Source organism: Chrysochloris asiatica, unplaced genomic scaffold, assembly GCF_000296735.1.
Source record: "Chrysochloris asiatica unplaced genomic scaffold, ChrAsi1.0 scaffold00048, whole genome shotgun sequence".
NCBI lineage: Eukaryota > Metazoa > Chordata > Mammalia > Afrosoricida > Chrysochloridae > Chrysochloris > Chrysochloris asiatica.
The window spans coordinates 18077820-18104468 of record NW_006408566.1 but is presented as its reverse complement, the minus strand read 5'-3'; the positions used below and the strand labels follow the sequence as shown (position 1 = coordinate 18104468).

General features: G+C 39.6%; 1 protein-coding gene across 3 annotated transcripts in view; it reads left to right on the top strand.

The window, feature by feature from the left end:
- Positions 1-26649, top strand: part of FGGY (FGGY carbohydrate kinase domain containing) — a 677880-nt gene that overhangs the window by 482718 nt on the left and 168513 nt on the right. For all 3 annotated transcript variants that reach the window (XM_006862488.1, XM_006862487.1, XM_006862486.1), the window contains 2 exons: positions 11031-11092; positions 24609-24756. In XM_006862488.1, the coding sequence (XP_006862550.1) occupies positions 11031-11092; positions 24609-24756 (210 nt within the window). The remainder of the gene's footprint in view (positions 1-11030; positions 11093-24608; positions 24757-26649) is intronic.

Genomic DNA, 26649 nt, shown 5'->3' with positions numbered 1-26649 from the left:
TGCATAAGGTCACTATGGTTCAGTACTGACTCAATGGCACCTAAAAACAACAACATATGTTTACTGTTTGAATTGGCTTTTATTTCTTTCTAAAATTTTAAGTATTCATCTGGCATATTTTTACTTTAGCCTGCAGAACTTGCTTTAACATTTCTTAGAGTGTAGCTTAGCTGGCAAAAAAATTTCTTTTGGTTTTATTTAATTGAAAATGTAATTATTTTGTGTTCTATTTTGAAAGATATTTTTGCTCAATATAGAATTCTTAATTGAACATTTTTAATTTTGTTTTTCTATAGCATCTACAGATGTCACTATTCTGGCACCATCGTTTTTTATGGGAAGCCAACTATCTTTTGTATTATTCCTTCCTTGTATACAATGTGTTGGTTTTCTCTTGCAGCTTTCAAAATTTTCTTTCAGTCTTTGACTGTTTTGGTGTGCTGGGGTGTGGATTTCTTTAGATTTATCCTTCTTCAGTGTGCTAAGCTTTTTAAAAATATAAATTGATATCTTGTACCTAGTTTAGGAATTTTTCAACACTTTTAAAAATAATGTTTTTGCCCCCTTTTTCTCTCTTTCCTCCATCAGCAATTCCAATTGCATGTATTTGATTATTGTTCAATAGATCCCTAAAGGGTTCTTTTACTTTTTAAAAATCTCTTTCTTTCTCTGATACCCTCTTCAAGTTCATTGACTGTTTTGTCTATTATAGCCAAATAATTGTTAAGCCAATCAACTGTATGTTTATTTTAGATAGTATCCTTTATTAACAGTGTTGTTGTTTTTGTTAGTTGCGATCAAGTCAGTTCTAACTCATAGCAACCCTGTATAGGGTTTCCAAGGAGCAGCTGGTGAATTTGAACCCCCAACCTTGTGGTTCAAATCAGCTTTGTGGTCCAGTGCATTATCTCACAACACCACACCAGGATTCCTTATTTATAGTATCACATTTTTTATGGCTTTTGATTCTATGCTGAGGTTTTCTGCTTATTTTTTATAGAATATTTTTCTTTACATTCTTGGTCATATTTCTATCTGTATGGCATTAATTGGAATCTGCCCTCAGGCAAAAATCCATAAAACCAAGAAACGCCTCTATTTTTTTCTCCCACATGACTCTTCTCCAGTTTCTGCCTACTTTTGATCAGTTGCCAGTGTCTTCAGATAATTAACTGATATATGTAGATTAGAACTTAAGATTGTTACCTGTAAGAAAATTTATGCAACCTGTATGTTTCAACCATTATAGTGACCCTTGCATTATTATTTTTAAGCAAATAGCATCACTTTACTCCTTTGATTGAAACCCTTCTGTGCCTTCCCATTGTACTTGTAATAAAAATTAAACCCTTTGCCTCACTTCATACCTCTCAGTTCTCATTTTACACTTTCTTTCCTTCCTCATTCCACTCTAGTATCACTGGTCTCTAGTCAGTCCCCGACTGTTTTAGTCATTTACATATCTCAAGTTGTTACAATGATGCCCTGCACAAGGTAGCCATGTATCACATGTTAATTTCATGAATAAATGAACTAATTAACAAATTGTAAAATTGTGCAAATTTCTGGTGATGAGTAAAAGTGCTTGAACTTGCTATTGTTTTTGTTGGTACCATCGAGTTGGAGACTCTATGCACAACAGAACTCAACACTGCCCAGTCCAGTGCCAACCTCACAATAGTTGTTACACCTGAGCCCATCACTTCTGCCACTGTGCCAGTCTAACTCATTGGGGGTCTTCTTTTTGTCCAACGCTCCACTTTACCAAACATGATATTCTTCTCCAGTGACTGGTCTCTCCTGACAACATGTCCGAAGTATGAGAGAGAAAGTCTCACCACCTTGGCTTCCAAGGGGCACTCTGGATGCACTTCTTCCAACACAGATATGTTTGTTCTTTTGGCAATCCATGATACTTTCCATATTCTCCTCCAATGCCATGACTCAAATGCATCAATTCTTCTATGGTTTTCCTTATTCACAGTCCAACGTTCGCATACATATGAGGTTATTGAAAATACCATGGCTTGGGTCATACTCACCTTAGACCTCAAGCTGACATCTTTGCTTTTCAACACTTGTGCAACAGATTTGCCTAATGCAATACATCGTTTGATTTCTTGACTGCTGCTTCCATGAGTGTTGATGATTGATCCAAGCAAGATGAAGTCTTTGACAACTTCAGACTTTTTTCCATTTATATGCATGTTGTTTATTGGTCCAGTGGTGAGGATTTTTATTTTCTTTACATTGTTTTCTTTTACATTTGTTTTCTTTACATGTAACCCATACCAAAGGTTGTGGTCTTTGATCTTCATCAGTAATTATTTTAAATCCTCTTCACTTATAGCAAGCAGGTTATATCATCTGCATATTGCAGGTTAATGAATCTTCCTCCAATCCTGATGCCACATTTTTCTTCATACAACCTAGTTTTTCAGATTATCTGCTTAGCATACAGTTTGAATAAATATGGTGAAAGAATACAACGTTATTGCACAACTTCCGTAATTTTAAACCATTCAGTGTTCCCTTGTTCTGTTTGAACAACTGCCTCTTGGTCTATGTACAGATTCCTTATGAGCACAATTAACTGTTCCAGAATACTCATACTTTGCAATGTTGTCCATAGCTTGGCATAATCCATACAATTTAAAGCCTTTGTGTAGTCAATAAAGCATAGGTAAACATCTTTCTAGTATTCTCTGCTTTCAGCCAAGATCCTTCGGACACCAGCAATGATATTCCTCATTCCCTATCCTTTTCTGAAATCAGCTTGAATCTCTGGAAGGTCTCTGTTAATGTATGGTTATAGCCATTTCTGTATTACCTGTAATAAAACTTTACCCACATGGGATATCAGTGCTTAAACTAGCCATATATTAATGCAGAATTTATCTACTTATAAGTGAAGTTATTCTATACACAGCTAATTTTATAATTAAAACCAAATCATAGTTTATATTCCTTTTGGGGAATGTATGTTTATTGTATAGATTCATCAGTGTTGAAACTTGCAGCCTTTTCAGCAACATGAAGGAAGTTGTCTACATTGGTCTTTCTTCTTTGATGAGAATTTCAAGACTGATGAAAATCAGATCTGAGAGCAGAAAAATACATAAGCAAAGAGTTTAAATGTTTTAGATGATGAGACTGAAATTATAGGTGAATGGGGAGGAGGTTACTGTGACAAGTGATGTCCATTTCTTTGAGTCTAATGACTCCCTTCTAAAGGTTCCTCATGAGCACAATTAAGTGTTCCTGAATACTCATATTCCACAGTGCTGTGCAAAACTTGTCATTATTCACATTGTCAAAAACCTTTGTGTTCTCAATGAAGCACAGGTAAACATCTTTCTGGTTTTCTGTGCTTTCTGCCAAGACCCATCTGATATCAGAACAAGGGAACTTGGAATATTTTTTAACTGGGAAAGCTGTGCACGAGGGTTGTATTCTTTCACCATACTTATTCTATCTGTATGCTGAGCAAATAATCCGAGAAGCTGGCATATATAAAGAAAAACTTGACATCAGGATTGAAGAAAGACTTATTAACAACTTGCAATATGCAGATGATACAACCTTGCTTGCTGAAAGTGAAGAGGGCTTAAAATATTTGCTGATGAAGATCAAAGACTACAGCCTTCAGTATAGGCTGCACCTCAATATAAATAACAAAAATGCTAACCACTGGACCAATAAACAAATCCATATAAGTGGGAAAAAGTTTGAAGTTGTCAAAAGCTTCATTTTATTTGGATCAACCATCAACAGTTATGGAAAGAGCAGTCAAAAAATCAAAGGACATATTGCATTAGGCAAATCTGCTGCACAAGACCTTCTTAAAGTGTTGAAGAGCAAAGATGTCAGCTTGAGGACTAAGGTTTGCCTGGCCCAAGCCATGGTATTTTCAATAACCTCATATGCAGTGAAATCTGGACAGTGAATAAGGAAGACCATAGAAGAATTGATGCTTTTGAGTCATGGTGTTGGAGGAGAATATTGAAAGCGTCATGGGCTGCCACAAGAATCAACAGATCTGTGTTGGAAGAAGTGTAGCCAGAGTGCCCCCTTGGAAGCCAGGAGGATGGCCAGACTTCCTTTCTCATACTTCAGACATATTATCAGGAGGAACCAGTCACTGGAGAAGGATATCATGTTTGGTAAAGTGGAGGGTCAAAGAAAAAGAAGACCCTCAATGAGATGGATTGGGACAGTGGTGGCAGTAATGGGCTGAAGCTTAGCAAAGATCGTGAGGTTGGTGCAGTACTGGGCTTGTGTCATTCCATTGTCCATAAGGTCACTGTGAGTCGATACCGATTTGATGGCACATAACAACAACAAATGATTTCTCTTCAAGGTAAAGTAAAATTCTCAATACATAAAACTGAATTATGGGAAGAAAAAAAAAATTATGCAATAGGATACCTTTAACTTAGCAAAATGATCATGGAGCGTAAAATCCTTAAAGTAATTATAGGTTTGATTTTGTTATGTATTTTTCTTGCCTGTTAAAACCAATGCCTTTGATATCTCAGTCAGTACAGCTGAGTGATCTTATAAATATTTTGATTGTTTATCATATGAAGTCAGTAGATATGTCAGAGATAGTACTGGAGATGGTCTTGTCATATACCCCCATTTTTTAGATGTGCAGAAGAGGACAGAGTCTTGTGTAAAGTCACATCCTGAGCCATAACTAAACATCTGTTTAGGGTCTTTGCTTTTAATTACTTTGTCCTATCAATGGATTCCTGTTGTGGTGCTGTAGGATCAGCACTGGACTGCAAACCAGAAGGTTGGCAGTTCAGACCCACCAGCTGCTACTCAGAAACCCTAGGGAATGTCATTTTGAATCAGAACCGACTTGACAAAACTTAACAAAAACTACAAAAATCAAGGCCTAAAAACTCAAATGCCCAAAGGAATCAAGCAAATAAATGAATAAAAAAGAAGAAGCAAAACAATATTTTTTTGTCCAAAGAAATTTCTCTTGAATCTCTGAGGCAGAATTCCACATTCCCTCCTTTGCCAGAGAGATAGGCATAGAGAAATACAAGTGGGCTTCAAAAAGTTTATGAAAAAAATCCATTATCTTTTCATTTCATTTTTCCATGAACTTTTTGAAGGCCCCTCATGTATTTATCTCTACTGCCGGTAAAGTATTGGTGCATTGATTGTGCTAAATCAATATACCTGGTGTCTGTTGTTGGAGAATGACAGGGAATAGTGGGTTCGTCTCACTAACTGGAAGGTGCATGCCTGTCTGAAGGGACTGGTCATCATTCATCTCCAGCTGACTGTTGCCATGAGGGAATGTGGGTGGGTGGTCCAGTGTTTTACATTACCAGTTCTTCAAGAGGACCCAGAATCTGGGTTTTATGTGAATTTGCCAATATTTAAAATATTGGCTCATTTATAAAACAACATTAAACAGCCCAAATAAAATACATTTGTGGCCTAGATGCCACCCCATACCACGCACTTATGATCTCTGTGTTATACTGCACTCCTCCCATGTTCCAGATACATGATGAAGGGCCTAGAATACTGGTGTGATGCTGTGGGTTAATGTGCTGGACTGCAATGTCAATTTGAACCACAAGGTTGGCAGTTGAAGCTCACCAGCCGCTCCTTGGAAACCCTATATAGGGTCGCTATGGGTCAGAACCAACACGAAGGCACTTAATAACAATAGCAATGAAGAGCATAAAAAACCTAATCTTAGTTATATATTGCAATGTGGCCATTCCTTCTTGATCTGGACCTAGAAGCCTTCATGAAGGAGACTTGACTTTACCCAGTTCAAGCTTTTTATGTGTTCAGATTGTTGCTTAGACTTTTCTGTCTACTCTTAGAGCTGAAATCTGAGACGATGTAGAAAACAAGAAAATCGTCAGAATGTTAGAGTGGCTGTGTCTATATTATTTCTAAGGCAACCACTTGGCAAAGACAGTTATTGTGGTAAACTGGTTATATCACTGGGAAACAAGTAACCACTAATTAGACACTAGGTTCTTCTGTGCTGGGCTGTGCTTGATTCATAAGAGAATGGAGCGTAAGCAGAGACCAGCCCTTGAAACAAGCACTCCAGGCGACTGAAACAAGTACTCAGTTATTTGACAAATGGGCCTGTTCTTTGCTAAGCAAGATGGACCTTTACCACCAGAGGCTGTGAGAAAAATAAGTTCATCTGAACCTTTGGAAGGATGGCTACCCAACTCTTTTTACTCTTTTGGTGATAGCCCATATCTTCAATAAGAGAAAACAAGGTATTGAGAATAGATATTATGAAAGCTCACTCACTATATACCAGGCACTCACCATAATCTTCCCAGAAAAGTAATTGTTATTACCCACATTTACAATTGGAGAAATTGAGCCTCTGAGAGGCTAAGTAACTGTGTCGAGGTAGCATAGCATTAAAGTATAGACCATGGATTTGAATTCAAGTCCATTTTTAAAACCTATGTTTTTTCCACTAAGCCACATGTCTTTTTCTTAGTCGTTGGAGAAGGATATCATGCTTGGTAAGATGGAGGGTCAGAGAAAAAGAGGAAGACCCCCAACGAGATGGATTGGACAAGTGGCATCATTGATGGACTCAAGTGTGGCAGCGGTAGTGAGGTTGGCCCAGGATTGGACTTTGTTTCATTCTGCTGTGCATGGGGTCACTATAAGTCGGTTCTGACTCGATGGCACCTAACAACAACAACAAGACCTAAAGATTAAAGTCATCCTGAACTCTTTTTTCTTTATGTTCTATAACTGGTCAGTCTCTTCTTATTGTGAGGTGCCATCAAGTCGATTCCGACTCACAACAACCCTACAGATAACAGAACAAAACACTGCCTGGTTCTAAGCCAATCTCACAATCGTTGCTCCGGTTGAGCCCATTGCTGCTGCCAATCCATCTCATTGGGGTCTTCCTCTGTTTTGCTGACCCTCCGCTTTATCAAGCATGCTATTCTTTTCCAAGGACTGACCCCTTCTGAAAGTATGTCTGAAGTATGAGAGACGAAGTCTGGTCATCCTGGCTTCTAAGGAGCATTCTGATTGTATTTCTTACAACATAGATTTGTTCGTTCTTCTGGAAGTTCATAGTATTTTTATATTGTCACTGGTTGGTTGGTTCTGTGCTGTTGAGTCAGGTTTGACTCATAGCAAGCCTGTATAGGGTTTCCGAGGCTGTAAATCTTAACAGGAGCAGAAAGCCTCATCTTTCTTCCACAGAGTGGCTGACAGATTTGAACTGCTGACCTTTCAGTTAGCAGCCTAAAGCATATCCCACTATTCTACCAGGCTCCTTATACTGTCTGTGACAAGTTATGTTTTATTTTCTTTAAAAACTGCTTTATTCATCCCTTTAAGACACCAAACACTGTTCTAGGTACTGAGAATTGGGAAATAATGGGGCTTTTGCTTTAAAAGATCTTAAGGGAAAAGGCAGTCATATAAACAAATGATTGTAACAGACCTTGATAAATGCTACCTTAGAGTGAGGACAGGGAATATTTGAGCCTTTAGATTTACACCCTTGGAAACCCTGTACAAGGTCGCTATGGGTCAGAACCGACTTGACGGCACTTCACAACAACAACATTTCCATTGCCAGCCAATGATTTTAGCCTGCATTGCCTGCCTGACATACTCCCTGACAGAGTAGCCTGCCTTAACTTTTCATCATTTTGTTCCCCAGATGATGGCCCTCTGTCTGGTAAAAGTATAAACACTTACTGTATCTAACCCCATTTTCATTATTGATCCATGTTTCCACAATTCATTTATTGTCTATTTAAAAATATAATTGACCTGTACCTATAATTACAAAAGGGACCAAGAAAGAATCGGTTACTGCTTTTTGTGGAACTTACAGTTTGTTAGTAGAAACAGACATTCAGAAAACTTTACCGGTACGTACAAATGTTAAAAAGCATGGTTATTGCTACAAGAAATATGTGCATAGTGCTGACACCATATGGTGGAAGCCCGTCATAGTTCATTCCTCCAACATTTACTCAATAAATATTTATTGAGTGCTTGTTAAATGCTGAGTCCCCTGTTGTTGTTGTTGTTGTTGTTGTTAAGTGCCATCAAGTTGGCTCTGACTCATAGCGGCCCAGTAGACGGTTTCCAAGGAGCAGCTGGTGAGTTTGAAGCACGAACCTTGTAGTTCAAACCGATCTTCCAGTCCAGAGCATTAACCCATAGCGCTGTACCAGAACTCTAACTCTAACCCTAATTATATAATGGACTCCTTGCTTTCTTCTAGGAGCTCTGGTGATGCTGTGGGATAAAATTGGACTGCTAATCAAAAGTTTGGCAGTTCAAACCCATTAGCTGCTCTGTGGGAGAAAGATGAGGCTCTTGCTCCCTTAAAGATTTACAGCCTCGGAAACACTACACAGGGTTGCTGTGAGTCAAAATCACCTCAGTGGCTGTGGGTTTACTTTGTGCTATGATGTATCGCTTATTTTCCAGGGTATCCCCTGAGCCTACACCCAAACCAAACCAAGCCAAATGCCATTAAATCAATTCCTATGTAGAGCGACCCTATATAAGATTTCTGAAATGAAATCTTTGTGGGAGCAGAAAGCCTCCTCTTTCTCCCATGGTACAAATGGTGGGTTCGAATGCCAACCTTGTGGTTAACGCACAGTGTCACCCAATCCTAGGGCCTGTCATATTAGGTATTCTGTCAATATTGAATAAATGCATTTTCAGGCATACACACATCTGGGCTTCCTTCTGGAATCCTGTTGGATTCCACAAGCTCATTTAAACTTTTCTGCATTAACTCCTAAAGCACTTTCAGTTGCTATGGATATCAAGTCAAGTGATGGCTTTAATTATCCGGCACTGGTAGTAGTGGGTCATCTTAATGATCCCACTGGATTAGAAACACATGAGGATCAGTAATCTGCCTTGTCACCACTAATCCAACATTGAATCTTGTTGATATTAGGTGCCACCAAGCTGACTTTTGACTCATTGTGGCCTAATGTAACAAGCTAGAACTTCCCCATCGGGTTTTCTACGTTGTAATCTTTTGGGAACAAATCACCCCTCGGAGATGTCACTGTCAACCTTTCTATTAGCAGCTGAGCAATAATGGTTGTACCACCAGGGTTTCGATTCAAAACTGGCATGCTTCTGATTTTTTTTTTTTTTATCACTGAAATGACCAAATATTTTGGTATTCTTTTATAATATTCATGCAGAAATGCAGAAATGGAATCCAACAACTTATTCTTAGACTTTTAGTAGACAATATGAAAGCGACTTTACATACAGAGAGACCTCAGTGTAACCTAGATCTTCCACTTCATTGCCCTCGGACCTTGAACAAGCCACTTCATCACTTTTGGTCCCATTTTTCATATCTACATAGTGTAGTCTTCTTAGGAGCATTGTAAGGAATGGATCAGATAATGTATGCAGAATGTTTGCTTGGTGCTAAATGAGTCAATAAATTTTAGGTGACATTATGAGTCAGGCAGTTCGAAACTACCAGAGGTTCCGTGGGAGAAAGATGAGGCGGTCTGCTCCCATAAAGATTTACAGCCTCGGAAACCCTGTGTAGGGTCGCTAAGAGTCGGAACCGACTCCACAGCACATAACAACAACAACAACAGTGAGTCAGGCTGCTAACCTCAAGGTCAGAAGTGCAAAACTACCTGCCATCCCATGGGAGAAAGAGGAGTCTTTCTGTTCCCATAAAGATTTACAACCTTGGAAACCCTATGCAGGGTTGCTCTGAGTTGGAACCGCCACCATTGTTGAATTACAGTACACTTTCTCTACTTCCCAACAATCCTGTCTTAAAGGATGCTGACTCCAAGCAGTGAAAAGACTTACACAAAATCACATTAGGTCATTGGTGGCACAGTGGGAGAAATGGCACCTTCCATGGGGGTTTGATTCCCAGTCTGTGCACCTCATGTGCAGCCACCATTCATCTGTCAGTAGAAACTTTCATATTGCTATAATGCTAGACAAGTTTCAGAGGAACTTCCAGACCAAGATGGAGTAGGAAGAAAGGCATGGTGATCTACTTCTAGGAATCATTCAGTGAAAACCCTATGTTTCATAGCTGTCTAATCTGCAATCAGTACTGGGGTTGGCACAGAGGAAACTTTTGTGACCCAGAGATCAGTGCTTTTAACACCCAGAAACCACCTTATCATTTTATTTAGCCCGCCTGTTTTCACTCCTCATTTTCACTTTCCTGACCCTATTCCTCAACCTGATACTACCTGCTGCTACCCGTTCAATCTTGGAAGGTTTACTGCCTACCACTCTTCTCTCTGGAGCCCTGGTGGCTCTTTAGGCTAAGCACCAGACTGCTCACCCCAGGGTTGGCAGTTCAAAGCCACCAGCTGCTCTACAGGGAAACAATAAGACTTTCTGCTCCCATAAAGATTTACAACCTCAGAAACAGCACCTCACAACAACAACAAATCTTCTCTCTAAACCCCTTTGTTTTAAAAATCTAAGAGGTATTAATTTAAAGAAAACTAGATCTGAAAGAGCTGGGACATTGTTGCTGACTTAGCTTTTTAACGGCCTTAGATCTCCTGCCCCATTGCTGTCAAGTCAATTGCAACTGATGCTGATCTGATAAGCCAAAGTAGAGCTACTCCATGGGGTTTCTGGTCTGCCGCTTCACAGATTCAGACTGCCCCATCATCCTCCCAAGGAGGGGCTGCTGAGTTCAAACTGCCCGCCTTTAGGTCAGCCAACAAGCTTTAACCACTATGCCAAAGGCTCCTTATTTTTGTTGTTGTTCAGTGCTGTCGAGTCAGTTCCGACGCATAGCAATCCTGTATTGGGTTTCCAGGGAGTGGCTGGTGAGCTTGAACCACCCACCTTGCTATTCAAACCAACTTTGCAGTTCAGCACATTAACCCACAGCGCCACACCAAGGCTGCTTATAGACAGAGATAAAAGACACAGACTTGTTAATACCGGTATGTCTGAAACATCAGTGGGAGAAACTATACAATTAACCCTGCTCACTTGTTTTTCAGATAGACCACATGGTACAGGGCCATGCTGCCTTCCCTGAACTGCAAGCCAAGGCTGCTGCCAGGTAACAACCCTCTCTTTTCCCCCTACAGGTATCTTAGGTGACTGAATGTTGTTGTTGATAAAGATCATTGATTCAGCTCTGACTCATAGCTACCTTGTATAGGGTTTCTAAGGAGATGCTGGTGGGCTTGAACTATTGACCTTGCAGTTAGCATTTCAGTGCTTGTTTTATAGCACCACACAAGGACTCTCAGGTTACTGGATAACTGTGTGATTTTCACACATGGTTGTATTCTCTAATCATATTTATTGAGACTGTACAATGAGCAAAAAATCTGAGAAGCTGGATTATATGAAGAATTTGGCATCAGGATTGTAGAAGACTCATTAACAACCTGCGATATGCAGATGGACAGCTTCCTTGCTGAAAGCAAAGAGGACTTAAAATAGTTACTGATAAAGATCAGAGACCACAGCCCTCAGTAGGGGTTGCATCTCAATGTAAAGAAAACAAAAATCCTCACCACTGAACCAATAAATAGCATCATGATAATGGAGAATAGATTGACTGACATTGTCACTTTGCTTGGATCCACTATCAGTACTCATGGAAATAGCAGTCAAGAAATCGAAAGGCATATACCATTAGGCAAATTTGCTGCAAGAGACCTCTTGAAAATGTTCAGAAGCAAAGATGTCCGTTTGAGGACTAAGGTGACCCTGACCCAAGCCATGGTATTTTTACTTGTCTTTTATGTATATGAAAGTTGGGGAATGAATCAGGAAGTCCACAAAAGAATCAATGTGTTTTAATGATGGTGTTGGTGAACTATACGAAAAGTACTATGGACTACCAGAAGAACAAGTCAATCTGTCAATCTGTCTTGGAAGAACTGTAGCCAGAACGCTGCTTAGAAGTGAGGATTGTGAGACTTCATCTCACGTAGTTGGTATATTTTCAGGAGGGACCAGTCCTTGGAGAAGGACATCATGCTTGGTAAAGTGGAGGGTCAGAAGAAAGAGGAAGTCACCCAACAAGATTTATTGACACAGTGGTAGTGACAGCAATGGGCTCAAATGTAGCAACAATTGTGAGGATGTTGAGGGGCCAAGCAGTGTTTCATTCTGTTGTGCACAGTGTCTCTGGTCAGAACTGACTCAGCGACACCCAATAACACCAAGAACAACGTGACAATTTTCAGATCTTGAGGATCTCTGGCAGTATAGTGGGTACAAGTCAACTGCTAACTTTCTGAGGTTTTCTGCTCCCATAAAGATTTACAGCCTCGAAAACCCTATGCAGGATCTCTATGAGTCAGAACTGACTCCACAGCACCCCACCAGCACCACCACCACCACCACCACCACCACCAAGGGGTCCTGGTAGCACAGTGGTTAAAATGCTCAGCTGCCAATCTAAGATTTGGCATTTTGAACCTACCAGCAGCTTCACAGGAGAAAGTGTGGCAGTGTAGTGTTTGTAAAGATTACAGATTTGAAAACCCTTTGAGGCAATTTTACTGTGTCTTATAGGGTTGCTAAGAGTTGGAATCAACTGGAAAGCAACTGTTTTTTTTTTTTGGTTTCTATGCCAATGGAAACGTCTGACTGTACTTGGTTATGTAAAAAAATAGTGGGCAGGAATAGAGTAGAAGGATTGAAGAAGGAAATACGATAGTAAGAGAGTGTCAGACCTTTCTTCATTGTATCTTTTTGTAAAACTTTTACTCTTTTATGGTTCTGTTAGACAGACAGATACCAGAATGTGAGAGGGTAAATGCAATATGAAATACAAATAGTAAATTATAAACCTAACTTTATTACATATGAATGATACAACCACTCCAGTGAGGTTGGCAAAGAAAAGAACTAGGCTAAGTAATGGAAAAGAATATTTTGACAGAATGCTCTATAGCTAAAGATATAAATAGCTTTATATAAATATTGTACTTTAGAAGATTTTTTAAATAGAAGTATGTGTTTGCCATTCTGAAACTATTTTATGTGTGTACTAAAATTAAGCAAATAAATAAATGCATTGTGGAAAATGAGAGCCAGGTTTCTCATTGCCAGTTTCAAATAACAGACTGTTAGATTGAACCTTAGATTGAGATTAAAATCAGAGGTGTCAGTATGAACTTGCGACTTTTAATATATATGCAGATAGACATAAGAAGAAGTCAATACTGTTGTTATTCTTAAGTGTCGTCAAGTCAGTTCTGACTTAGCGATACTGTATAGCATTTCTGAGGAACAAAAAGTTGGTTTGAATTGCTGAGCTTGTGATCAGCTGTCCAGTGTTATTCTCCAACACCACACCAGAAGTCAGTATAGAAGTTTATATTGGTGTGTGAGTATACATAATATGAAGTAGGATAAGCCATGGACTGCTAAGCAAAAAGTCGGTGGTTCAGACCTACTAACTGCTTATGGAACCCCTATACAACTGGTGTGGCACTGTGGGATAAAGTACTGGACTGAAAGTTTGGTTTGAACCACATATTTGGTGAACCACATATTCCACTCCTTGGAAACCCTATTCAGTGTCGCTGTGAGTCAGAACCGAGTCAGTGGCACTTAACAACAACATACATACATACATACATACATATAAGGAGCCTTGGTGGCTCAGCTGGTAACCGACAGGCTGGTGTTCATATCCACCCATAATTTCATGGGACAAAGAGGTGGCAGCCTTGGAACCCCTGCACTTCCTAGCTCTGAGACGGACTAGAAGCAATGACACCCTACTAGGAATGTTCCAATCAAAGCATCCAGATCTTGGTTTCTGAATACCACTCTTCTGACTTACTAATAAAGGAAGCCAGCTGTCTTTGGGTGGGTGGGGGTGGGGGTAATCAATTGCAGGGCTAAGGCAGGGAAAATCCATTCATATTTTTTGGTGCCAGAAAGTAAGGACTTTCTCCGAAAGGAATTGCCAAAGGGAGCTAACCTGAAGGATCTTCCAATGACTTAATCTAAGATGATTTAAGCAGAAAAACACCTAATGATAGCGTAAAATAACCAACCACCCATGAATCCATCTTGATATAAATAATTAAAGAATTGAATCAATGAGATGAATGTACAGGTCTTCCTCTTGGTGGACTTTCAATGGACAAATATAGAAGAAATGATTAAAATAAACAGTCACCCTTAGGCAAACATCCATTAATAATTTTTATAGGCAAGAATTATCAATGCATGCTAAACTTAATGGGTGAACGTATAATGAGAAGCAGACAAACTAGCTACAAATACTAGTTGCTGAAGAAAAATGCAACTTAACAGTGATAGTCTGGCACACACCACTTTACCCACTCAAATAGTCAAAATTAGTGATGCCAACAATAAGATTATCAGCAGCCTGTACCTCCTTATATGCTGCACTAGGAAGGACACACTATTACCTATGATTGCTTGGTTGGTTGTGTGGTTCCAACTCCTAAGGACTCTGCATAGGGTTTCTGAGGCTGTAAATCTTATGCGAGCAGATCTTCCTCCCAGGGAGCGGCTGGTATTTTTGAACTGCTGGCCTGTGGTTAGCAGCCCAACTCGTATATCTATGTGGTACCCTTATAAAAATGCAAAACCTCAATGAATATATGAGAAAATGCTAGAAAACAGCAGAAGTTTGAGGACTATCCTACAAATGAGTGACAGTCTACAAAAATATTAGCTAGTACACTTCATAAAAAAGGTAATGGGACTCAAAGAAATACTAAAAAAAGGACATCAGTGGGGCAAAACTGGTGGTGATTGTTGTTGTTAAGTGCCATTTTGTAGGTTCTGACTCAGCGACTCTGTATAAGGTTTCCAAGGAGAAACTGGTGGGTTTGAACAGCCAGCCTTTCAGTTGGCGGAGCACTGCCCCAGTTCTCAGGGGTGAAAGTTGCATGTAAATTTTAATAGTATTGTGGTGGTGATGTGCTGTAGAAATGGTTCCGACTCATAGCGACCCTGTACAGGGTTTCCCAGGCTGTAAATCTTTACGGGAGCAGAAAGCCTCATCTTTCTCCCATGGAACAGCTGGGAGTTTTGAACTGCTAAGCTTGAGGTTAGAGGCCTGACTCCTAACCACTACGCTACCAGAGATCCTGTATCTATGTTAATTTCTTAGGCAACGAGTATGTGGAAAGTCTGTCTACTCTCTTTGCAACTTTTCTGTAAATCTAAAATTGTTATTTCAAAATAAACATGTTTAAAATAATAAACTCTATAATATCATGTAGTTCTGGTGTGGCACTGTAGGATAAACACAGGACCACAAGGTCAATTTGGACAGCAGGGTCGGCAGTTCAAACCTACTAGTGGCTCCTCAGAAACTACAGCACCATACAAGGACTACGTGACAAAACAGAGATGCTCTAAGGTGAGGGCTAATGTAGACTCTGTAATAAAACTGCCTATATCTCAGTCCTACCACTCTTTAACTGTGTGGCCCTGGGCAATGGCTCCATTTCATTGTAGCTTTAGACCTCATTATAAAGGGAAATAATAATACTGACCGCCTTTTGGAGTTGTGAAGAAGAGTAAATGAGTTGGAATGATGCCAGGCACATCGTTACTATTAAGTGTGAAGTATAAATAAGTGTTCAATAAATGGCAGTGGTAGTAATAAAAGTTATTACTCAAGGTTGCTTTAGGTATTGGCATCAGATTTTTCCCTTACATCAAAGGATTTACATTCTAATAGGGGAGGCAGACCTGCACAGAGATGAATGAAATGTATGTTTTCCTAGATTATAAGCAATTTGTTGTCAAGGTGTAAAGAAAGAGATTGAGAAATGCTTCAGAAGTCTCTCATTATAATGGCATTACCCCTGATAAGGATTACACTATTTGCCTCATCAACTAGCACCTTGATTGGCTTAGAGACTACATAACATAGATTCCTAACTTCAGTTCATCAAACCTTTGAAATTGTGTACAAATTTGTACTGATTGTAACCTTCAAGCATACATATCTGTAAACAGAATTCATGGCATTCATCAGAGTCTCAAAGATATTCAGCTTCTACAAACCATTAACCCAAACATTTTTTAAAATCACTGGATTTGGATTTGAAAGACCTAGGTTTAAATCCCAGCTCCATTGTGTATCATTGTTTGAGCTTTCAGTTCCACATCATAGCAGAGGATAGTATTGCAGAAGTAATCCTAGATACCTCTGAGAATTGATTTTGAGTTCAGTAAGGTAATATACTTCCTAGGTTAGTCAGCTATGCTTTGACAATGACTACTACTAGTAGTAACTGTACTACAGGACGGCTTAGTGACAATTTCACATGCATTAGAAGACTGAAATCATCTGAACTCTCAGACTCTATTGTTCTCCCTTTCCCTTCTATTCTTGTACTCTCAGTTTTCCCCTTTGGCCTTACTGGCTTTTTGACGCTTGATCCCGCCAGCTAACAACTGGGGCCATCAGTCCATCAGTCAGTATTTCTTTAGGTTACCCTAAGCTAGTACAGTCATAGAACCATATTAACACCTTTCATATTTCAAGGTGTACCAAGATAAGCAGGAAATTCTTGAAGACTCTTGGAGGAGATTTGTTTCTTAAAGAGCAATAAGCAATTGTAATGTTTTTCTTCTTCCTATTTTGCATGCAAAGACAAAAAGTGCTCAGAGCATTAGGGGCCTTTCAAGAAGCCCAAGGGCTGCACTAACTTAGGAAATAAATCCTCCATTTTTAGCTCTCAGCATGTTCCCTTTTAATGCCCAGCACAGTGCTAGACATATTGGAGAGATGGGAGTCACAAACTTCTTAGTTCTTCTGTGTTTCCCCTTTTGTAGTGTCCACCAGCCACAAAGGATATGTCCATGTGTTCCAGAGATCCTTCCCTTAGCTGCCTTGTATTATAATGTGATACAGAGGTTTCTGTGACAATTTAGATGTCTAGAGATCTACCAAATTTCATCAGTTAAGAGGTAACTTGAATTTAATGATCTTTCATAGCTGCTTTTCCAGGCTCATCAAATACTCTATTTTTCTTCTGTAAATCATTATGTCCCAGAAATTCCAATTTCAGTATTCTATGCTGAAATTGATTTTTACTAAATCATTCTATGCCAATAGCTGTATATTGAGCACTTGGTAGAGAAACAAGATACAGTTCTTGTCCAGGGGTTCAGTGATGGGTACAGATATGGTATAGAAGCAGTTATCATATGGTGAAGAAAACACCATTCATCGGACAGGTATTTTTGAGTGCTACTATATCCTAATGTCGCACATGTGCTAGACTGCAAAGTCAGTTTTAATCACAAGGTGGGCGGTTCAAGCACACCAGCCACTCCTCACAAATCCTATACAGGGTCACTATGAGTAGGAACTGACTCAATGACACTTAACAACAACAACAGTGTACCAAGTTCTCTGCTAAACCCCAAATATATACAAGTGATAGTCCATTTTCATGAAGTCTCATGTTCAGGAAAGGAGTCCTGGTGTGGTACTACAAGATAATGCACTAAACTGAACAGTCAGTTTGAACCCCAAGGTTGGAGGTGCAAACTCACCAGCCACTTCTCGGAAACCCTATCAGGGTCTCTATGAGTTTAACTAACTTAATGTAACCTCAATGGCTTGATGATCAGAACTCTAATAGGTTTTTTAAAAAAAAAATTTTATATAAAGGAAACACTTTTATCAAATTGCTACAATTTAATGAACTTGACCTATGCTCATGGAGGTAGTAATTCTAAATACCAACAGAGAGGGAAGGAGTCTTCACATCAAGTATCAATGCTATCCCCTCTGTACACAGGATAGATAGGGACAGGCAACTTAGACATTGGCTACCTAAAATGAGGGGGCGGTAAAGGCATGAAGTGACTGGCTTACAAGTTTTCAAGAGGGAGTTTAGTTTAAGAGTGTATGAGGGAAGAAAGAGTCCCTACTGAATAGTTTTCATCTTGTCTAGATGAGTCTGGTTAAAAGAGATGTGGATACGATTCTTATGATTCAATAATCAGTCATTGTTATCATGACTAATTGTGATAATTGTAATTGTGACTAATTGTAAAGGTAGAAGTTTGGGAACAAAAACGGAGGGGTGGTATATCTTACAGTCCATAAACAAAGGACCCTAAGATCATCAAGGGGAAAGAACACAGGCAGAATGCACGACCTTATCCAGAGAAGCAGCAACACCAGAGATGGAGGCAGAGATGATGACTTGGAAAGAGGGAATAGCTGAGGATTTGAGATTTGTGGGAAGAGAGAGACTAAGAAATGGTGGCCAGGAGGCAGACTTGCAGAATGTGCCCTTTGGTGGTTTAAATTATTATATATGCCTAAGTGTTTTAAAAAAAAAAAAAAAAAAGCTAAAATGAATAGGGAGAAATACTATTAACTGATGGTACATGGAGGGGATTATAATCATTGTAATGAAACAAGGCGTATGATTTGTTGAATGTAAAACTGATAACTGATGATCTGATCTGCCCTGTAAACTTTCACTCAATTCATAATAAAAAGATATATTTTTTTTTAATTAAAAAGGAATGGCTATGTAAAGCACAGAAGAAAAGAATACTCCCAGTAAAGTGATTGATTATATGAAAGTCTGGAACGAAGGGCTAAGAATTTAATATTGGGCCACAGACCAAGATGGCCAAGGTCTGGTTGGAGATCATCCAGGACCCCATAAGCCAACATAGATTGATTTTATCCAAAGGACAGTGGTTACCCAAAAAAGGGTCCTAAGCCAGGAAATGATGTGATTAATTTTAAGCATGTTACTAGGGAAAATATTTTTATTTCTAAACTAGTGGTAAATGGTAAGGTTCCTGTCAAAGCCCCAGCGTGTGTTATGAAAACAACTTGCATTCCACTTCTAAAGGTGCTTATAGCTGCCAGGATCATGCCTCCTTTTCTCTTATCAGACTGGAGTTGGATGTGAGGAGGAGAACTGAGGTAGTTATTTTCAGCATAGGTTGCTATGGGAGCACTGACACTTTAGGGAGCATGGGATTCTAGAAAGGTCTCCAAGAGATGGTAGCAGAGATAAGTCTGGAATGATGATTGAAACAGGCCAGGTAAAGAAGAAAGGAAAAGAATTCTAGGCAAGAGGGAGTAGAATAAGCAAACATTCAGAGGTTAGGTGAAAATGTGTATACGATGAGAATTGTAAGATGTTTATAAGCAGATTAGTGTGGCTGGAGTATGGTGTGGGCAGGAAGGAGGAGGAATGTAAGATACATATACAATAAGTTCAAGGTAGGGAGAAGCTAGATAATGAAGAACATCTTTTGTCAGACATGAGTTTGTGGACAATGAGGGGAGCATTTAAGGGCCTTAGAATGTGGTATGAATTATAACAAGAGTTGCATTTTAAAAGAATCATTCAGGAAAAAATGCAAAAAGCCTAGTTGTAAGTTGCAACATTTCAGGCAGAAAGAGAATTTAGGAGGCCAAAATGCAAATCCAGCTATGAGATGAAGATGGCCTGAATAAAATAGTAGCAGTTGAGCTGGAGAAAAGTTTGCTGATAGAAGGATATGTAAAAGAAGGGTTTGACAGGTCCTGGTGGAAAATTAAATTTGAGAGCTGGGAGAGAGAGATGAGTCACTCTGATACCAAACACTGCTATACCTACTTTTGCAATCATTGGCTCAGAACTTTGAGAAAGAAGTGCCTTTAAAGAAGGGAAGGGTTGCTGTTTGTTTTTAAGTGCTGTCAAGTCAATTCCAACCCATAGCAGGTGGTGAGCTTGAACCGCCGACCTTGCAGTTCAAACGGCTTTGCAGTCTAGAGCATTAACGCACAGTGCCACACCAGGACTTCTTAAATATTTGTCTCGTGCATTGAGAATTCACCCTGTAACACAGGTACCATTTTACTCATTGTATTAATGAGAAAACTGAAGTTCAGAAAGGTTAGGTTACTCCCCACCATACTCTCACCCCCCAAATGGTTACTTAGGTAACCAACTAAATGAAAAGATTTTGACTACACCAAGACAGGACAGAAGGAAAAGAAAGTATACCAGGGAAGATTTAATGTGCAGTGTTAGTTGAAGTTCCTATGGACATCTAAGAGGAAATACTTGATTAATGGTCTGGTAGCGTAGTGGTTACGAATCGGGCTGCGAACCGTAAGGTCAGCGGTTCGAAACTACCAGCCGCTCCGCTGGAGAAAGATGAGGCTTTCTACTCCCGTAAGGATTTACACCCTCGGAAACCCTGTACAGGGTCGGAACCGACTCGACGGCACTTAACAACAACACAACAACAGTTGACCTTTAACTTGTGAGGTAGAAGTGGGTATCAGAGAAGATATGTATTTGAAAGTCTTCAGCATTGAATGGTAACTGGAGCCATGAGAGGAAAATGGTTATGTAAAGAGTGGGAAGAGGGACAAGGCCAGATCTTTGGAAAACTGTAAACATTTAAGGAACAAATGGAGGAAAAAGAACAGTGAGGAAGTGGTCAAGTGGTGGTAAATGGAAAAGATAATTCAAGTAAAATAAGAGCAGAAAACTGTTCATTGGGTTAGCAACAAAGATGGCATTGTTCACCTTGTGGGGAGCAGTTTCAGTGGAGTGGGACAGGCAGAATGTATGTTACATGGGGTTACGAAGTGAGAAACTAGAGACAGATGGTTTGGATGCCTTCTTTTCCAAGACTTTCTCTTCCCTTGAAAGGGCACAGTGTCTTTTGTTAGACTATATATTCTGGCTTTTGGTTTGAAAATATGGTCATCATACTTCTAGGCAGCCTCTGAATCCAAAGGATCGAACTGAATTCAAAGATGATTTATAGAGAGGGAGGGAGTAGTAGGGATTCCAGGGGTTCTGTCTGCAGTTAAGATTATAAGCAACAAAGTCTGGAAAAAATTTTTCTCTGACTCTTGGATTTCTTTTGTTAAGCTGGAAATGAGTTTCCTGTGCTGAAAAAACAGGGGGAACTGTTTATCGATCACCTATCATTTTATAGTTCTCATTTCATAGGCTCTATACTTAAACTTCATAACATCCTATAAGGTAAAGAGTATTAGTGCCAATTACAACAGAAATGAAGTAGGTTCCGAAAGGTTCAGAGTCCCTGACCACCTAGCTAGCACATGGCGATGTGAAGGTGAGGATATCTGAGCCTGGATCACCTAAGGAAACAGAATGATTCACTTGCAACAGTTCATATGTGTGTGATTGCCTGGCTGGAAGAGGACAGGTCTCCATTTAAGAAGAGATTGATAAAACATACAAAGTGAAACAAAGTCAGAACCAAAAAAGGCATCTTGCAAGGTTAAAATTATGTGAATAATGATGTGCATTAGCTATTTTAATGTCTTCCAAGTGCATTTCATTTTGAATGATATACTCCGATAGCACACACGGTAAGGTATAATTGAAAAAACATGTAGGAGAAAGGCTGGTTTCAAAGAATAAACATACAGCTGTGAGGAGGTTAGGAGTCAAAGGGCTAAGCATATGCCCCCGCCTCTAGGGATCTCATTAGTGCATGAGTGACCGTACATGTAGGGGCTAAATGAATCTCACTGTTTGCAAAGACCCACAGTAAATGAGACAATGACGAATCAATAGTAATTAGGCCTATATGTTCTTATTGACCCAGATGTCTGAAACCAAATGTCCTGCTCTGAGATTCCTTGAGAAGCAAGATGAAAAGATTTATAGATGTAGGCTTCTTGAAAAAAAACAAAAAACAAAACTCCTTTACTCTTACCAGCAGTGATACCATTCTGTAATGGAATGTTGCTGGAATGAATGCAGACTACTAGTCTGTGAGTCCGAATCGACTTGGTGGCAGTGGGTTTAGTCTCCTGGTGGGAAAGGATGTTTTCATGGTTTTTATTATAAATCTGATTCCTACTAGACCAGGAGCAGGTAGAGCTAGGAGATAGGAAACCAGGATGTGATCATCTTTTATGCAGACCTATTGTTCTGGGTTTGCTATCTGTGGATGTGTAACAGGATCCTTCCCTAACATAATAATAGAATCATTCTAAAACGCATTTGAACGTGGAGCTTTCACAAATAATTTCTGACCTGCGGTACAGAAAGTGCAAGCCACACAGAGAAAGGTTTAAATTTGGACTCCACCCTGTCTCATCACTTCTTTGAACTTCCTCTCTATTATTAACAGCCCTTTTGGGTCCCTCACAAAGAAGAACCTCATGCAGAGTTGCAGAAAGGGCCAATACAATCCGGTGGGTCTTCATTGGCTACTATTGGCAGTAGATTACATGGTCTTTTTTCCTAGTCCATCTTAGTCAGGAAGCTCCACTAAAACCTATTCAGGATCATAGCAGCTCCACTGACCAATGTTTGGTGTATGCACATGAAGTTCATTGAAGAGGAATTGAATCCAGGTCTCCTGCATGGAACTCAGAAATTCTGCCTCTGAGCCACTATTGTCCTGGTCTCCTCTACAGATGCTAATGACACCTTCTTCACTGGATTGTGGAAAGAAGGTCTGGCACATGTTGGCAATCAGGGCAAGGCAATTATTGTTGCTATAGTTGTCAAACCTTTTCCCTGTAATACATTATTCTTCCTTGCAAAAGGTTTTAGCAGACAGAAATGAAAACTCACTGTAAGAAGCAAAGAGACTGCTTAGTGGATACAGCTCCCTAGCCTCCATATCAACACATATACTCCATGTGCATGGACACACACTGTCACATTTATACACATGACTCACATATGCACTTACATAGACAGCTGTAGATTTTCTATATTTCATATAGGCATTCCACAGAAAACTATTATTTAACTCAAGAGTTCTTTCTACTGACAGAGGGGGAAAAATACTGCTGTACCGCAATGGGTTTTTTGTTTGTTTACTTCAACTTTGTTTCAAAATTTTTAATGAACTTCACAGGATCTATGAGGATTTGTGTAAAGATCTATATGAGGATTTGTGTAAAGCAAATCTGCTGCACAGGCCTCTTTACAGTGTTCAAGAAAAAAGATGTCAGTTTGAGGAATAAGGTGTACCTGACCCAAGTCATGTATTTTTCATAGCCTCATGTACATTTGAAAGTTGGACAATTATAAAGAAAGACTGTAGAAGATTGATGCATATGAATTGTGGTGTTGGAGGAGAATATTGAAAGTACCATGAACTGCCAGAAGACCAAACAAATCTGTGTTGGAGGAAGTACAGCCAGAATGCTCCTTGGAAGTCAGGATGGCAAGACTTTATCTCTCATTACCTGGACGTGTTGTCAGGAGGAATCAATCCCTGGAGAAGGCCATCGTTCTTGGTAACATGAAGGGTCAGCAAAAGAAGAGAAGACTCCTAATGAGATGGATTGACACAAAAATGGGCTGAAACATAACAATTGTGAGCATGGTGTATGAGCAGGTAGTGTTTTGTTATAATGTGCATAGGATTGTTATGAGTAAGAATCACTTGGTAGCATCTAACAATAGCATGAAGACATTAATGGTGTCACAAAAGTTGACTTAGAAATCACTGGGCCTTCTAAAATATTTTAAAACCTTAGATAATAAACATTGTCTTAGATGTCTTAGATACTAATCTTTCTTGGATATTGAGTTTCTATAATTTTCCTCGCCATTATTCAAATATATTAAATTCTTAAATCTATGGAATCCTGGTGTGACACTGCACCATAATGTCAGTTGGAACCTCAAGGTCAGCAGTTCAAACCCACCAGTCGCTCCTCGGAATCCCTGTACAGGGTCCCTACGGGTCAGAACCGACTTGACAGTACTTAACAGCAACAACATTAAAGCTATATTTCTAGGAACATCAATGGGAAGTGGGAAAGATGCCAAATTCTGATATACCTACTTTCTTCTACAGTCATTGGTAATACTTTGAGAAGAAATATCCTTTAAAGAGAGGAAGGGTAGCCAGCTTTAATCTTTGTACTATGCTTTGAGAATTAACCCAGTGAGGTAGGTACTATTATACCCACTTTATGGATTAGAGAAACTGAAGTTTAGAGAGGTTAAGTTACTTGCCCATGTCATGCAGCTAGGATAGAACCAGAGGAGAACCAAGATAAGTCTCCTAACTCCTGTTGTCAGATACATTCACTATGTTTAATAATTTGCCTTAGCAAATTCCTATCCCAAGTCTGGTAACTTAGTATTTGTCTCCTTTGTCATTATCATCATTATTACAATTATGAATACATATTTTTTAAATCCTTTGCATATGTATAATACTATTCAGTTTACAAAATAGCATATCTTCTTTGATCTTCACAATAAGCCTATGTATGAGGTAAGTTGGCTAGGGATTATGTTATTTGTTTTTACAGATGACAAGAGAGTGGTTCAGAACGTTTGAATAACTTTCTTATGGTCACTAATCTATTATGGGTAAAGTCATTCCTGGAATCTAGATCTTTCCACTAGAACATTCCAGCATTTCTTGGTGATACTACAATACGATTTTAGAATACAGCATGCTCATTTCTCTGGGTTTTGGGTAGTTTCTTTGCTGAAGCTTTTGGGGCCCTGATTTCTTTCCTGGCACTGATATCGAGGTACAAATGGTTTCTTTCGGTAGAAAAATTTGCTCCCCGACCCTATCCCCCCTTTTAAAAACAAAATCTACTTCTCTTCCAGATGCCAGAGTATATATGCATATTTGAACAGTCACCTGGATCTGATTAAGAAGGCTCAGCCTGTGGGTTTCCTCACTGTTGATTTACATGTTTGGCCAGATTTCCATGGCAACCGGTCTCCCTTAGCAGATCTGACACTAAAGGGCATGGTAAGTAACAGCCAGTCCTTACACGAAGGTGAAAGCAGAGCAAAAAGGCTGTAAAGTTTGTAGGAAACAAAGTGAGGAGAAAAGAATAAAGATCAAAACAGACCAACAGCTCATAAGTATCTTGCAGCTACCTCACTGTTATGAAGGTTGGTAGTGCCCCTGGGATGATCTGCTAGAAATTCTCATTGTTTCTGAGCTAACCTTGAGAGCATTCAAAACAGTATTTCTTATGTTCAGCTACTAACGCCTCTGTGTCTCATTGAGTCACTGAAATTGTGAGCCCTGCCTCTCAATTTTGTACGTACACAAGTTTGCGAAGTCATGTTTTCTGTTTTCATCTCTAGAATGCCGGGTAAGTAAGTGGTACTTAAAAATTGTGAAGATGCTGCTAGATCGGTTGGTGTTTCATTCGGTTGTCATGAGTCAGAACTAATTCAATAGCACCTAACAACAACAACATAGTCTTCCTAAGGAGCACTGGTGGCTCAGTGGTTAAGTGCTTAACCACCAACTTAAAGGTCGTGGTTTTAACCCACCAGCCACTCTTTGGAAGAAAAGACCCTGTAGTCTGCTTTTATAAAGATTACAGCACAGATAATCCTATGGGGCAGTTGTATTCTTTCTTATAGGGTGGCTATGAGTCACAATTGACTTGATCACACTTGATAACAAAGATGTGGTCTTATGTGGCACAGATTCACATCTACTTAGATGCCAGTGCTGTTCAGAGTCCTTGCTCATAACATTAGAATTTTAGATCAAACATTTGAAAATGATATATGATTAATGATAATGTTAGAGAATAAACTGTTAGAGTTTCTTGTGGCAGTGAAATGCTGAGCCTTCCTGAAAAGGGCAGGATGAACTTGCTGGGCTAGGTCACAATTGCCTAAGCTGTGGTATAACATCTTGGAGGCCAAGTGCCAAGTCACAAGGTGACTGAGAGCAATATGTTGTTAGCTGCAAGTTGGTGCCTAGCTTATGATTACCCCAAGCATTATGAGATCAGACTGTTGTGATCTTTAGGGTTTTCATTGGCTGATTTTGAGAGGTAGAGCTCACCAGGCCTTTCTTCCTAGTCTGTCTTAGTACGGAAGCTCCACTACAACTTGTTCAACAATCATAGCAACATGTAAACTTCCATTTGTGATGACTGTGCATTGGTCAGAATCAAACTCGGGTCTTCAGAATGGAAGGTGAGAATTCTACCACTCACCCACAACTGCCCACAATAGTGATCATGAGTGAGAAAGGCTCAATTTGACTTAATAAAGTAGATTAAAGCTAGAAAAGTAGAGCTATGCTTCAGGACCAAGAGAGGCCACAAATATGAAAATGGTAAAGAAGTTGAGAAGTACAATATAGGTCAGTTAAGATAGCACCTAAAGATGGCGGATCGAGTAGATGTGCAGTGAGGAGCTCCGTCAGCAATAACACAGAATACCGGACCAAGCAGGTTCAGGAGATGGTGCTAGAACTCTAAACCACATATAAAGGAATATCTAGAAGCTTGGAAGGTTTACAGCTAGGGGAATTTGTAGCAAAATCAAGAATCAAGATATCCATTGCTTTCTAATTCAAGATGCTTAGCTGCTCCCGGAGCCACCATCTTCAGAGAGACCAAGCAGGGGAAGGATCAGAACAGCCGCAAACACCTGACATACCTTTTTTTGGAGATACAGGTGTGGACATTTTTGTTGTTGTTCTATCTGTTCATTGGTTTCTTGCTTTCTGCGCACCTCCATTCTGGTGACTAGAGGGGATGCCTGAGAGAATGGACACCACACCCCCACCCCTGGAGGGTTCTATGCATGCGCTCAGATGGCCTCGAAATTTAAAGTGACAGTTTCAATTTAAAACCAGACAGCCACCACTTGTCTGTCAGTTTGTCAT